Source organism: Athene noctua, chromosome 9 (assembly GCF_965140245.1).
Source record: "Athene noctua chromosome 9, bAthNoc1.hap1.1, whole genome shotgun sequence".
In the NCBI taxonomy this organism is placed as follows: domain Eukaryota; kingdom Metazoa; phylum Chordata; class Aves; order Strigiformes; family Strigidae; genus Athene; species Athene noctua.
This window is the reverse complement of record NC_134045.1, coordinates 27554463-27569481: the sequence shown is the minus strand read 5'-3', so window position 1 is coordinate 27569481 and position 15019 is coordinate 27554463. Positions and strand designations below refer to the sequence as shown.

General features: G+C 53.3%; 1 protein-coding gene and 1 long non-coding RNA gene across 5 annotated transcripts; one reads left to right on the top strand and one right to left on the bottom strand.

Moving 5' to 3' along the window:
• Window positions 1–2091: 2091 nt before the first annotated feature.
• LOC141963554 (uncharacterized) lies at window positions 2092–5278 on the top strand. Its single transcript, XR_012634179.1, has 3 exons — window positions 2092–2199; window positions 4165–4250; window positions 5180–5278. It is a non-coding gene; the product is annotated as an uncharacterized LOC141963554 (long non-coding RNA).
• Window positions 2199–14955, bottom strand: ZNF821 (zinc finger protein 821). 4 transcript variants are annotated; one of them, XM_074912956.1, is made up of 9 exons: window positions 14778–14955; window positions 14371–14572; window positions 12883–12971; window positions 6135–10978; window positions 5915–6040; window positions 5306–5448; window positions 4641–4745; window positions 3594–3760; window positions 2199–2887 (listed from the first exon to the last, which is right to left on the bottom strand). In XM_074912956.1, exons 5-9 carry the CDS (start codon window positions 5994–5996, stop codon window positions 2233–2235), a joined length of 1152 nt encoding a protein of 383 aa, XP_074769057.1. In that variant the 5' UTR covers window positions 5997–6040; window positions 6135–10978; window positions 12883–12971; window positions 14371–14572; window positions 14778–14955; the 3' UTR covers window positions 2199–2232. The 4 variants fall into 4 exon arrangements, with proteins under 4 accessions (XP_074769057.1, XP_074769055.1, XP_074769054.1 ...); XM_074912954.1 differs by having other exon boundaries at window positions 10633–10978; XM_074912953.1 differs by lacking the exon at window positions 6135–10978.
• Between the last annotated feature and the right edge of the window lie 64 nt (window positions 14956–15019).

The window sequence follows — 15019 nt, the reverse complement described above, 5'->3', positions numbered from 1 at the left end:
GCTTTTTGTAGTAAGTGTCCACAAGACTGGTTATAAGGTTAGTTCATGATCATGAAAAAACCACGTTATGCATTTCAGGCAGCTATTGTGAGCATTAGTGAGGCTTTAAAAGACTTCAGTCAGAAGTTTTTCAAACTGAAAAAAAGAGGGAAAAATCAGGTTTTTAAGTAATCTGGCTGAAAGGTTTTGCTTCTTGTTTTAACTTTACTCTTCTGACCTCAAGTTGGGGTCTTGTGGTGTCCACCTCTGGCTCGATGCAGAGAAGCAGCTCTGGGAGGGGGAGGACAGCAGCTCCCCACACGTTCAGCCCCTCACTGAGGCGCGGGGAGGGCCGCAGGGGTCCAGATGTGTGGCATGTCAGTGTTGGGGGGGCTGATCTTTGGAAACCACAAAGCCACAGCATGCATTTTCAGATGCTTAAAGAAAACAAATCATGGAGCGTGTACCCTCCTTTGCCCTGCCATGAGCCTGTCTCTGCTAGCATCCTGCCTTTTAAACATCACTAGATTTAATTTCCATAATTGCATAGTTTCATAATGATTTCTATTAGCAATGGGAACCTTTTCATATAGGTACAGACTATGAGCACATTTTGCCTTGGCTGCCTCTCGAATAAGCTAAAGGCTTCAATTCCCTGCCCTCGGGCAGGTTTTTCCAGACTCAGTTATTGCAGCTTTCCATGGCTTTTCCCCAGCTCACCCCTCTTCCACTCTTTGGTGGAAGCAAAAGCAACTTCCTTTTCTACCTGTGTGGTTTTCTTCACTAACAGTCCCCCCTCACCCCACAGTTTTACCTGCCATGACCACTGAAGGTCCCTGTTGGTCACAGAGGAATTTACTGTGAGAATTAATAACTTGAGTGTGATCCGTGGTCCTAGATGATCAATGTTGCATTTGGCTGTACTGAAATGGTGGAACAAGCTCAGCTTATTACAACGTTGCAGTCACAGAACAGCTGAGGTGGGAAGGGACCTCCGGGGGCCACCTGGTCCACGCCCCCCGCTCAAGCAGGGCCACCTACAGCCAACTGCCCAGGGCCGCATCTGCCAAATACCTCCGAGGGGGGGAGACCCCACAGCCTCTCTGGGCAACCTCTGCCAGTGCTCCGGCACCCGCACACTAAGGCGGCGTTTCCCAATGTTCAGAGGGAACCCCCTGTGTTTGTGCCCGTCGCCTCTGGTCCTGCCACGGGGCACCCCTGAAAAGAGCCTGGCTCCATTTTCTCTGCGCCCTCCCTTCAGGTATTTACACACATTGATAAGATTCCCCCCGAGCCTTCTCTCCTCCAGGCTGAACAGCCCCAGCTCTCCCAGCCCTTCCTCACAGGAGAGATGCTCCAGTCCCTCAGACACCTTCGAGGCCTTGGTTGGGCTCTCCCTGGTATGTCTGTGTCTCTCTTGTACTGGGGGAGCCCAGCCCTGGACACAGCACCCCAGGTGTGGCCTCACCAGTGCTGAATGAAGGGCAAAGCAAATCCATACGGTACGGGAGAACTGCCCTACCCTTATTGTTTACCATTCAATCAACTCTTTCACTTTCAAACCTGAAATGCTGTTGAAGTGAAAATTAACTTGTGAGTAAACCAGCAAACTTGTTTGCTGTTTGCTTACCTCAGCCAGCCTTTCTGTTAGTGTTTATATGGGATATCTTAGAACAGGAACTCAGTTTCCTCTTAATTTTTCCATGGATGCTACTGCAAATAAGCACATAATAACAGCGTTAAGAAAAAGGGTGTGCACAGCCATTTCCAGGGGGACGACATCCTCCTTTGCTTCCATTTCATAGGCACAAACTGCGAAGGATTTACTCCTGGAGTTGTGGACTACTGGAGTCCTCAGCTCCGTAATTCATACTGCAGGAAAAAAGATCCCTTTTTGGTGAGGTAGGCTTTCACCTACAGCAGAACTACAGCAGTCCAAACCCATCTACAGGGCAAGGGTCCAAGAACAGGACGAAGCACGAAAGGGAAAGAAGGGGACTAAATAAATGTGACCATTAATTTATTTTCCCTCTGTTCACAGGCTGTGACTTGGCCCCCAGAGCAGACTGTATCCTCAGAATCTGCTCCCACCAGGGCTACTTTGGCAGACACCTCCCAGCTCGTTTGTTCAGGAGAAGACCAGAACCATCTGCCAGGGAGAGTCACCAGGGACCCCCAGCAGCCTCCCGAGTGTAGAAGCCTGCCGGGCACCTGTGGCAGGTGCAGCAGAGGTGGCACAGTCCTTGGCTGCAGCTAATGCAGCGCGCTGTTGCTCTGCTCCTCAAAGGTCATTTTGCCCAGCAGCTGGCTCTCCAGCTCCACATTGCTCACTGGCAGCTGGAAGAAGTTCATTTCCGCTGCCAAAGCGGCCATGGCAGAGGGGTCCTGCCCAAACTGCGCCCGGAGCATCATGTCCATTTTCTCCAGGCGCCGCTTGAGCCTTTTGGCCTCACGCTCCCGGATAAGCCGGGCCTGTCGCTTCTCTGGGGTCTCGTTGGCACGTTTCAGTCGCATGGCTTCCCGGTCTCTCTGCAGCCGTCGTGCCCGCTGCTCGTCTGTCTCCTGCATGCGCTGCAGGCGCTTCGCCTCTCGGTCCCGCATGCGCCGCACTTCCCGCTCCTCGGGTGTCTCGTTGTCCCGCCGGCTCTTCTTGGCCGTGCGCTCCCGCTCCAGCCGCTGCAGCCGCACCTCCAAGGGCTCGTTCTGACGACGAAGCGCCCACTTCCGCATGCCGGGCGTCTGCGCCTCCAGCAGCTTACGATAAGCAGCACAGTTGTTGCACACTAGGAGGATGCCTGCAGGATATACAGGGGTGTGAAAGGCAATGTCTTTCCCCTCGACACCGGAGGGGCCCTCGCTCTGCGGTGCTGGCAGGCGATCTGCACTGAGCACCTCGGGCAGCTTCTCACTGGAAAGCAGAAAGAGCAGAGAGTCAGAGAAGTGGTGCTGACAGAAGAGTCCCCATCTCAGCCTGCCCGGGGGCTGCATGAACAGTGCCCCTGCTGCAGCCCCTGGCAGAGGCCTCTGCTAAACCATTCCTGCCCGCACACGTGTCTGAGTATCTAAAATGAAGCAGCGTTGCACCCGGGGGTAGGAAGAGGGTTGGCCCAGAGCAGTATCTAGGTTGGAAGAGGGCAAGAGCAGGAAATAGCCAGCAAGCTGCTCCTCCCCAGCATCTCTGGATATCTCCTTTCAGCCCCGTTCCACTGGTTGGTGGATAATCTTCCACCTGGCAGGACACAAACAAGAAACATTTTGGTTTCTGCCTGTGGTCCTGCTGTGGAAATGATGAACCCATCTGGGCAGCACAGACCTTCTCTGATGGATTGCTGGGCAAGGGAAGCCCAAATTGTTCTCCAGTGACTGGGGACCCCAGTCCTTTCTGCACAGTTCTCCACAAAGCTAAGGAACACCCTTCCAGGAGCACAGCCCACGAGGTCTTAGCTGGTGATGCAGAGCTGCAGGCAGGCAGGGATCGAGGGAATCTCACTCACTGGGGTGTTCACAACTCTCCTACAGGCCTTAGTGGGCCCAGAGCCATGACTGGTCACTTAAGGCAGCCCACCTCGCCTTTGGCGTGGGTACCCCAGCCCACTCGCCAGGGCAACCCTGACCTGTGGAACGTAGCGTGGCTGGTGAAGCGCGCTCCACACACTGCGCAGTTTGACAGCTGGTCCTCTGAGTGGATCAGGAGATGTCGCCCCAGGGATCCTGGTGAGCTGAGGGCTCTGCCGCAGACAGGACACATGTAGCTCTTGGCACTCACCACAGCCGCAGTGTGCTGCAAAACAACCCCGTGGCTGTCAGCTGCAAATGGCCGTGCTCCCTGCCCAGTCTGAGGCACACTCAACGGCAAACCATTCAGTTCAGCCTCTTGGAGAGGGAACACTTTACCACTAAACCTCTGTCTGAGAGCTCCTAGACCAAGCTCAAGACATTTGGGGTGTCACGGGTCAAACAGCAAGGAGGAAACCTTTCTACAGCCCCACTCCAGTGCAAGAAAAACAATTAAGGCCAAAACACTAGGATCATAAGACCTGGCCCTTGTTTTCAGAAATGCATCTGAGGAGCTGCTGTTGCTGGACAAAGCATGACTGGACTAAGAGTAGGCAGGATGCTGGTGAGGAAGCGCAGCTGGTGCAGGTATGTGGCCTATTCAGTTCTGCTTCATTCCTTCTTTCACAGACTTTGATGTGCCGTGAAGACACCACTGACAACAAAACCTGTGAGATTCCAGCACAGATCGCCTGCAGTACTGGAAGCATTTCAGAGTAAGAACAGTGGTTTTCAGGGTTAGGAACTGTGATAAAGGTACAAAATTAAGAACTGAATGATTAGGAAGAAGGTTTATTATCTCACTGAATGATGTAAAAATTGCTTCCACCTTTAATCTGAAGGAACTGCCTGGTCAGCCTGCAACTGCTTGCAGAGGCTGCCTTGGGAGAGAGTGCGTTTTCCAGAGCTGCAGACTGGTGCCTTGCTGGTTCTTTCCCCAGGACACCCTCTGGACACAGTTTACTGCTGTGAACTTCAGTCACATCCTAGCTAGGAGCTCAGTTCTGTGACTGCAAAGGCCAGAGCAAAGCCACCCTGTGCTCTGAGCTGTTCCTGGATTTGGGCTTAGGCCCAGAGACAGCCTGCCGTTTGGAGCCATCCCCTACCTGGTACACATGAGCAATGAGCTGCTCCCTGCCTCCACACTCCAGCTGGCAGAGGGGGCACTGGGACAGTCCCAGCATGGGGTCAGCGTTCAGGCTCTCAGGCACCTACAGGGAGGAGAAGCCACTCTGTGGTAGGGCAGACAGATCCCCGCAGCCAGCCCCCCTCCCCGAGGGTCGACCCATGCTGCAGGCAGGCCTTGGCCAGATCGAGCCCGTGTGCCCAGTCCTGCTGGGGCTGCTTTGTGTCCCTGCAGTCAGAAACTACCCTGATGAGCCTCTGAGCAGAACTCCTGCTGTCTCAGGGAGAGCAGGCAGAGGCCCCACAGCCTCCACTCACACCTGGCTCTTGCTAGTGCAGGGCTCTGGTGGGCAAGGCTGGCTCTGTAGCAGAAGGGACAGGGAATTCAGTCAGAGAAAGGCACCAGAACTGAAGGAAGGGGCACACAGTCATCTTGGCTAGCCAGGAGAATGGCAGCTGGTGCTGGCTGTCTCCTGTTCCTGGCAGCCCAGGAGCGACTCATTCCCTTCCCTCCTGACAGGAGACATTGTTTGGAGGAGGCAGGAGGGAGCGAAAGACAAGAAACCACGATGGGCAGAGGTGTTCAGACAGTACCCTTCTCTCTCCCTGGGAGGCTCAGGTGAGTACAGAGCCAGTACACACTTGCCTCATTTTCTCTCATCAGTGGGGTTCCAGCCACAGGTTGCTCTGCATTCTCTAATTCTTTCTTCACTTTTACCATTGAGCCATCCTCCTCAGACGTATGGGATGAAACTTCATCCTGGGTGGTTTCCTCATCATCACTGCCACCTGGAACATGCAGAACAGTTATTCCGAGCGTCAGGACCCTGCGGGCACTCACAGGCCTTAACTGTCCCCCACCAGCATCTCCTGGGGCCTCTACCCACCCCCTCCGACCAGGGGCTCTGTTTAAACGCAGGCTGAGGCTCTGCAGAGCCCCTGAACCTGGCCTGTTGCCCTGCCTTGCCTGGCAATCACTGGACTGTCAGCTGGACCTGCTGCTGCCGCCGCCAGCCTGCTCTGGTAAACTGGGGCTGCGTCCCGGGGATGGGGCAATGCTCGCTCTGTTGGGGTGGCCCTTGGCTCCAGGCTGCCCTTCCCTCAGGGAACAGCCCTGCTCTTGCTGTTTCCTGGCCCAGTCCCGCACAGGAGGGTGGGTGAGGTGTCCTCAGAGGGCCCCCCGAGCTGTGCAGCACCAGGCCTCGCTCCATGTCAGAGTCACTACCTCGCCATTACTGGAAGGGGCAGAACTCACTGCTGCTGGAGTCGGGGTCTTGCAGCGGATGAACGGGTGGCCTTTGGTCCCCAAGAGCTCCAGGGAAGTTGTTTTTCATCATGGCTTGGCGGGCTTGCTCCTCCAGCCCTGCAAAGACTTGCTCCCCTGGCAGTCACAAGGACAAAGAGTCAGACTGGTGCCATTCCATCGCTTTCACCGCCAAGGCTTGCCCCAGACACCCCGGGGTGGGGCTGCTCACCTGCACTGTGCAGAACCTCTGAAGGCACCTCTCAGAAATCATTTAAGTAACCTCTCCGCTTGCCTACTATGCAACACCAGCCTCTTGTACCTGCTGATGTGAGTCCAGCCCCTGTGTGTAAAACAATCTCGCTAGTGGAAACATCCAGCATCAGACTGCTCTCTGCAGACCCTTTATATGCCACTCCAGCCACGAAAAACCCTGTGAGATCCCATATATCCGCTGCATGTAGCTGGGTGGCTTTCTCTGCTACAGGCTATCCACCCCTGAGCCAGAGGGAAGCTGCTCAGGCACTGTGACAGTATCCCAGAGCAGGCACGGTGCTCTGTGGGTCTTCTAAAGCATTAAGCCCTACTCCTTGCTGTGACAGGCAACTTGCACAAAAATGGCATCTTCCTGAGTGCCTGCACTTCCTCCACAGTGGTACTAAAGCCAGGGGTTGTCCTTGGCACGCTCTGTCACAACCTTCTGCCCAAGGAGGACTGAGCCGCCCCTCCAGAGGCGTTTGTGCTCAGAGCTGGCGTTCTGCTTACACCATGGATGACTTGCTTCACTACCTTGCCTTGCCCAGGAGTGGCTCTGGCTAAAATAAACCCCAGTGACACTCCAGATGCTCAAACAGAAAAGTAAGGGAATGAACCCAGAAAGCTGATATCCTTGTTTAGGATAGCTTACAGCCTGTTTTGTTGAAAGACACTGCTCACTAGTACCTCAACTCAGTAGGAGATGGCACACACATTGAAAGAAGGCAATTATTTGTGCTTCTCTGAAAGAAAACTTCTTATGGCAGTCCCTGCTAGGGAGAACTTTCGGTTCCAAAGAGTAACAATAAAAGGCAACCATTATTTTTCATATTAAATCAAACAAATGACTTTGTTCCAGGTGTAGTCGTGATTTACTTCTCTCAGTGGATGAGCTGGGAGTGCGTGGGACAAGGTGCTGGAGTTCCCAGCGGGCTAGCTTTTGGATTAAATTTATCAACTGATCTGTAAGTTCTCAAGAACCACTCAAATGCAAAAATGCTAAGGAAGATACAGTGCATTTTTCACATAAAACAAAAGTCAAAACATAGCTTTCAGAAGAAAATTGTACATTTTAGCATAGGGCCATAACTGGCATCAGTATAACCAGGGAACTGAATACTTGACCCATTGAGAGAGCACCAGTCCTGTTACAAGGACAGGTATGTTCCCACATGCTGAACTTTTTCCGCCAGCTTTGCCCCATACTCATACTCACACTGCCTTTCTGGTGCTTACCTCGCAACTTCCAGCAGTGCTTTAAAAAGCAGTAATTTATGGAAGATTTCAAAGACCTTCAGAAGTTTCACAGAGGCTGTGGGAGAAGAGTTTTAGTTCCCAACATCCCCGTGGAGGTTTCCAAAAGCATTTGAAGGCATTTAGCATCCTGTTTCAGAAACGTGAAAGAGGTTTCTGTAAAGAAGACTTAAGAACACAATCCATGCGGGCTGAAGAGAGGTGCTGGGCAGCACCCTAAGTCTCTTTGTCACTGAAAGCAGCAGGTACCATCATGACTGCTGACACGTGTACCCCATCAGAAGCCAATCCAGCACTGAATAGTTTTTCAAAACCTGAGTGCTGCTTTTATGTCTGGACCACAACCTCCCGTTGGTGGGACTGATATAGACTGTACGAGCAGCAGACGTGACAGAGTTAGTACCCCTCCAAGAAGCAGATATCCACAAACCACCAGGATAAAAGCCCAGAGACAAAAAGGTATTGCAAGACAAAGTATGGTGGCAAAACCTGCGGAGCACAGGACAGATGTAAAACTATGGCAGAAGATGTGCCACCCGTGACAGGATTCCCAAACGCCACTGCAGCTGCTGCTGGAAGCAGTTACGTGTTTGTTTTCTGCCCCCTCTGCCTCTCCAGAGGCCTCACGTTTCTACTGAGCAGCAGCCTGGAGTCTAAGGGCAGGTAGGTTCCTGCTCAGACATACAGACTACGCAGACAGCCTGCAGGATTTTAAAAGCAGTGATCTTTACATGAGGTGACTGGAGGTGGCTGAGCTCCTCCTGGCAGCAACACCAGCATCAATCACAACACCTAAGCGCGCAACCATGTCTGCCGGGGCCCTTCTGTACAACACACCCGTAACCAAGTCAGCACTGGTCCAGCGCAGTGCAGAGAACTACCAGCTTCCAGGCAGAAACGCGAGCCGTTACCCAAACCGGTGCTGTGAGCCGGCGACATCTTGTGCATTCTCCACTAGCCTGGATCTAAAAAGGCATCATAGGAGTGGGAGAGACAAACGAGTGAAAACACTATCTTTAGCTCATACAGAATTTCTTATGTATTAAACTAGTATTGCCTCCAGAAGAACTTAGGGAAGAGTGTCCTGTTCATCTACTGATGAACTAAGTCCTACTTTGATGAAGCTTTAGAGCTTTAATGTTGGATAGGTACAGAGTTACACATTTATTATAGTTTCTGCACACACACACTCACATACAGACACACCCCACCTCCACCCCACTTTGATTACACTTCCACTCATTTGGAAAGAGAGTAAGACAGGCAACAGCTTTAGGATCACTGCTGTCAGTAAAGGATGTTATGCTCAACAGTCAATTCAGAGACTCTTCTCCAGAAGTTTCTTTATTAAATACAAAAAGGGCTGCAGGCTGACCACAACACCAAAACAAGTCACTGTATTTGCTTTACAAACAGCTAGATGCAGGACAGTGAGAGATCATACAAATGCCTCTGCTTTGCATTCCAGTTCTCCTCTCCATAATCCTGCCAATGGGTGGGATGCAGGTGAGCAGCGGTGGAGGTAGGGGCCAGCCCTGCGGCACTGTGTAACAGGGGCAGTTCTGACTGCTAGGATCTGGTGATGTATCAACTTGGTAGCCAGAAATGATTTTTTTTCTGAGCCCTTCCCTTCTTGAACTGTATGAATGCAGGATAAGTCTCAGGTGTTCTGGAAAATAAACACACAAACAAACAACCCCCATCCCAAAATCCACAAAACAAAATCAAAAGAAACTGCATCGATCCCCTGTCTTCCTTCCTAAACAGAAAGGTCTCTCAAAGATGAGCCACTTTATTCCCTCCTTGCACATCAATTTAAAGTCCCTGTTCATGTAGGTCTTCTCTGTGTTCCTTTCCTGGACCTGAAATTTGCAAGTCTTTGCACCACTGTGGATCTAGTCCACCTGCCCCATCGCTATTCTGGGTTGTCCACACTGCTGTAGTGGTTACTGAAATGAAAAACAACACAATTTTAAGAGTTAACAACAGCAGCCCACAGAGCCCTTTAAGAACCAAGGATTTTGACGTAAGTAACGTTTCTGCTTGGTTTTGAATGCTGGGTGCTATTTCTTGCAAGATACTTTCTCTTCAAACTGGGAATATTATAGACAGCAGAATTCAAGGAACACTGAAGAGCAGAGAATATGTGTGTGTCAGAGGAGAGGGGAGGAAATAGAGGATTAATAGGATATTGGGCCCATGACAGATAGAGCTACAAGTGGGAATTAATTTGACTAACAAAAGCTCTTCTCAAGGTTCTAAAACAAGCATCACTTGCAAAGGGTACAAGCAATAGAAAGAAAAGCAGCTCATGGGACAGCAAGGAGAGAAAATAAAAGCTTGTGGTAACACCTGCAGCAAATTTTTGACAAGCACAAGAACAGTGAGTAGCCCATAACTGATGGAGAGACAGTGCGGCAACCGGTGGGCTTGAATGCGAGATCAGGTGAATTGCTGACAGAGATTTTATGCTATTACACTTTAGACTCTGGGAGAAAATGAAGACCGAATTGAACCAATTAAGATATCTCCGCAGGAACAATGGAACTGCGTTATATTTTTCAGTTCAGTGTGGGATGGGCAATGCAATAACTATCCTCCAGTATTAGTTTTGTTACCACTTTGTCAGGTATAAGCGTTTTCCACGCCCCATGTGGCAAAACAAAATTAAATTATTAAGAACCAATTATCTGCAGCCCTGCCAAAGGGGAAATGACTACAATTAAAGCTGTAGGACTGGCCATCATACACAATCAGACTTCTGCGATAGTAGTAGTTTTTATTATTGTTTCTGTATTATTTTGAATTTCCTTGCATGTCAACTTCCATTTAAAACTGTTTTGACTTGTAACCACGCAGCTTCCCAGACGGTCGCTCTGCATGCCAAACAAAGTGACTCTGTGCTCAGTGAGGACAGCAAACCATGTTGTTGTGAGAGCAAGGTTAAATGAGGGCCATGCCAAGCCTGGAAAGTAACCCAGGAAAGAGGTGGCACCAAGCAAGCCAGGGAGAGGAGATTGGCAGCTGTCGCTTGCCCTAGTGAGTCCAAGAAAGAAGAAAACATGGTGTGGCCATGCAAGGAAGAAGGCACCATCCTCCCACAAACGTGTCCAGTTAGGTATTCACAGTGGCATTTATGCAAATCCAGAAAGCACTTCCCCAGCCCCGCAGCCTGCCAAATCAGACCCCAGCTGCAGACAACTGAGTAAAAAGCTGCATACCTGCTGTCCCTTTCATTCCTCTCCTCCCAACCACTTCAGTCCCTGTGAAGAAGTCTCAGTAACATGTCTGCTATGTCTCAGCCTGACTCCTCATTCTGCTGGCTCACCCAGTTCTTGGAGCCGATGCTCTCTCCGATTATCCTCGTCAGTGCACTGCATGGCATTTCTGGGCCCTCCAGATACACAGCAGGCTAGGCAGGCAGAGAAGTCCCAATGGTTTGGTGGTGTTCATCATAAGACAGACAAGATTTTCCATCCCAAGGTGGAGACATCAACATTGACATGTTCCTTGTATCTTTCGGTCCCTTCCTTTTCTTGTGGTCCTACTTGCTGCTCCTGATGGCTCCTGTTGAACAGTTGCTCTGTAGCAATGTACTGCACGTAAAGGAGGTGAACAGGTCCCAGAACTCCTCTCTGTGGCACACCAGATGCCATAAACTCAACCTCATGCCCACTGGTAGCATGTTTGTCAGATAGCTTCCCCTGAGACCAAAACTGGAGATACAAACACTTGTACTGCAGATAAGAATCAATGTTCACTGTGAAAATAGTGCAGAACTGAACTCCTTAATATGTATAGTTTTGTATAGAACAGTACAAGCTTCTGAAGAAGATAACCCTTACACAGTGGAGTATGGAAAAGAGCCCACCTAAACACCATGGAAACTGTACCTGCACCACCAGAGTTGTCGTACCCCTCGATTTCCACACATGAGAGAGGAGAGAGCATTAAGTGCTGCCTCTAAATGGCAGCAGCAATACCTCAGCACTCTGGAGCTAAAGTGTATGGACACAGGATGTGTTACTGCCATCACAGGATGGTGATACACTGGCATACACAGGACATACCCAATGTCTCTAAGGAAGACAACTCCAAAGCCATCAATGTACTATCAGGCAAATCAAAGCTGTACTCTGCCCACTGTTGAACCCAGCGCTCAGAAGCAGGAATCGGAGAGCACAGGTCAGTGCAGATGACAAAAGTAGTCTCAGGACTCCTACGCTGGCCACCAAGGAAAGCTCTGTCAGCTCTCCCATGCCTAGCTCTAGCAGCTAACGGGGCGTTCAAGTCCTGGACAGAGGTAGCTCTCCCCAGCACAATCACTGACTGTGCAGTGTTAGGCTCGATCACGGCGTATTTTCCCCTAGTACAGAGAACAGCATGCAGAGACTCCTGCTGTCGTACCCATACAAAAAGGCAGCACAGAGAAACACACAGAGACATGCAAGCCAGCAGCATCAGCAAAGCAAGGCAGTGTTAGGGCTGCAGCATTCAGCTCTCTGTCCCATACTCCTGACAGCTACTACATCTTAGCAATACCCAGGGCCCTCTCATCAGCCTTGCTTTCACACACCTACAGGAGTGGAAATGTGTTTTCCTCATTCCAGCCCAAATTCCAAACGTGTCTCCAGCCACAAAGCTGGGTACAAGCAAGGGCATAGCTTCAGCCCCCCAGCTCCCCTCTGCTGCAGTCAGTCACACAAAAGTCGTGTATGTGCAGTTTCCCCTTTGCAGCCAAACATCTGTACGTCCCTCCCAGCTCCACTGACACCTGCCTGTAGCCTGCCCACAAGAAGTGCTGATGTGCAGCACCTTCAGCCCTTTCACTATCAAGCAAACGCCAGGGTATTCAGAGTGCTGGAGAAACAGATGTGGCCCATCAGCTCAGCTCAAGCATGATCTGACAGATAGCATTTATCTGTACAGTAGATTATTAGCCACTGCCCATTCCCTGCAAGGAAAGAGCAAATGGCTTTATTTACATTATCTGGTAGGAAACCGAGGTACAGTGAGCTTAAGTGACATGTCCAAGGCCAGCCAGTTGAGTCTGTGGTAGAGCAAAGATCAGAACCCAGCACTTCCTGGCTTCAGCCACACACTCAAACCACCTCGCCTAGAACTTCCTTTGCTACCCAAGATGGGCCAGAGCCCCAAAGTCACATTTCTTAGTACATTACTGCACGTGTGACAGTGTGAATGCAAAGCACAGCTACAGGCCCTGCACGTACACACCCACCTTTATAGCATTAGCTGTTTGTTCAAGCCTATCCCTGTCCTGCCCTGCCAGGACACTGACAGCTCCCCTGATGCACAGAGCTCAGTTTCTCTTCTTATGGTCCCTAAGATGAAATGTCAGTAACCACCATTCCCCCACAAACTGTACCTTTCATCATTCCCCTCCTCCCCACCTCACTCCACCACAATCCAGCTAGGGCAAGGATCCCACAATGCCGTAACACAATACTCACAGTGAACTTTGTTAGGAGTGGTCTGTTTCCGACGGGACATGTTCCCTGGCCTGGGAGCACAGTGTTCCTTCCCTCAGCAGAGGGCTCACCTGAGAAGAGAAGAACCTGTCACACACAGCACTGGGACATGCAGCTGGCTGTCTTGGGTCATTCCCCACCCTTCTGCCTGCAGGGCTTGGTCTGCATTACCACAGCCATGTTCGGTGCTGCAAGGGTTTCACAAACCACCGCATACGGGCAGTCCCACTCCGTTCTCATGCAATTATAAGCAGTCCTGTCCCCTGCATACAAAAAGCTGAGTGACCGCTTCAAGAGGGACTGTGATCTCAGTCGTAACAACCTCCCTCCTGTCCCTTCCCAGAGCCTAATCAAGGCTGCAGAGCTGCCCTGTCTCTGCCCCGCCCCCCGAGAGACGAGGGGACACAAGGCCCCGCGATGCCCACCCGGCAGGGATGCACCCCCCTTGTCCCTGTGGGGGACACAACGACCCCCTCAAACTTTACAGGGGGGAAACACTGACTCCTCTCCTCTGACTGGCAGAGGAAGGCATCGATCCCAACAGTCCCCTCAGACAGACGGACACTGGGATCCCGTCACCCCCCTCAGACAGACGGACACTGGGATCCCGTCACCCCCCTCAGACAGACGGACACTGGGATCCCGTCACCCTCCTCAGACAGACGGACACTGGGATCCCGTCACCCTCCTCAGACAGACAGACACTGGGATCCCGTCACCCCCCTCAGACAGACGGACACTGGGATCCCGTCACCCTCCTCAGACAGACGGACACTGGGATCCCGTCACCCCCCTCAGACAGACGGACACTGGGATCCCGTCATCCCCCTCAGACAGACGGACACTGGGATCCCGTCACCCCCCTCAGACAGACGGACACTGGGATCCCGTCACCCCCCTCAGACAGACGGACACTGGGATCCCGTCAGCCTCCTCAGACAGAGGGATCCAGCCGGCAGCCCGAGCACACAGGAGGCGGCAGGAGGGCTCCAGCCGCCAGCGGACGGACACACAAACGGGCCCCGCTCCCCTGCAGAGGGACAGACGGACGGACGGAGGAACCCAGCCTGGGCCCCCGAGGATGCCGGCGAGCGAGCGAGGGACCGAGCCCGACAGCCCGGACAGACAGACCAGCCCGGCCCCTCGGGCGGCCGGCGGGATCCGGCCCGCCCCTCGCGGCCGGACGGCCGCGGCCCGGCCCACCTTACCCGGTCCCGCTGCAGGCGCCGGGGAGCCGCAGACAGACAAAGGGCCGACGGACAGACAGACGGGCAAGATGGCGGCGCCGCCAGAGCGCGCGGCGCGGGCGCGGGCACAGGCTCGGCCCCGGGGAGCCCCCGGCCTGGTGCGGCCCGGCCCCGCCGCGGGAAGCCCCCGGCCCGGCCCCGCCGGCGGCAGCACCGCGCCGGCTGTCAGAGACCTCGCCTGCAGTCCCCGGGTGCCGTTTTTTCGTTATCTGACGCATCTCACCTGTTTTTCATGGATCCGTCCCAGCCGGCAGCGTCCCGCCGCCCGCAGCAGGTCATTCGTGCCAGCGGCGGGTCTCGCCTACCCCGGCCGGCAGCCCGGGGAGCGGCGCCGAGCCCCGGCCCCCTCTGCGGGCAGCTGCCTCTCCCCACGCCCGGCTTGGGGTGCCCCTGCGCTACCTGAGCTCACCAGAATGTCGCTTACCCTGCAAGGTCAAAAAGCACAATTTTACTATTAATTTAAAAGCCGCCACGTGCGTTATAAACTCACACATCCCTTTAGAAATGAACCGCCCCACCCGGCAGCGTGGGGGCGTCTCTGGGCCGCTTCCCCTCGCGGGCTATCAGCAGCCCCAGCGCAGCCGCAGGGCTCTGCGGGCAGCGCCCGGGGCTCACGCCGGGCCAGCTTACCCTCGGGGCTGCGCCGCCCCGGAGAGACACGGCGGCGAGACCGCAGCCCCCGGGACGGGGACCGGGCTGAGCCTCGGCCCGACCCTTCCTCCCGGAGGCGCCACCGCCGCTTGGCCCTCAGAGAACCGGAGACTCCTCCGCCGCGACCCTGCGCGGTGCCTTCAGCGAGCGGCTCCCGTCCCCCGTAGAGGCGGGGCTCCCGGCCAGGCGGGGGGAGCCGCGGGCGGAACGTTGTGCTGCCG

Coding starts and splice junctions, on each gene's coding strand:
- ZNF821 (XM_074912953.1), bottom strand. CDS start 12,922: ATGTCCCGTCGGAAACAGACCACTCCTAACAAAGTTCACT. Junction 5,449..5,914: donor AGACCCCGACTCCAGCAGCA/GTGAGTTCTGCC, acceptor TGCATGTTCCAG/GTGGCAGTGATGATGAGGAA. Junction 4,746..5,305: donor CACTGATGAGAGAAAATGAG/GCAAGTGTGTAC, acceptor TCCTCCCTGTAG/GTGCCTGAGAGCCTGAACGC.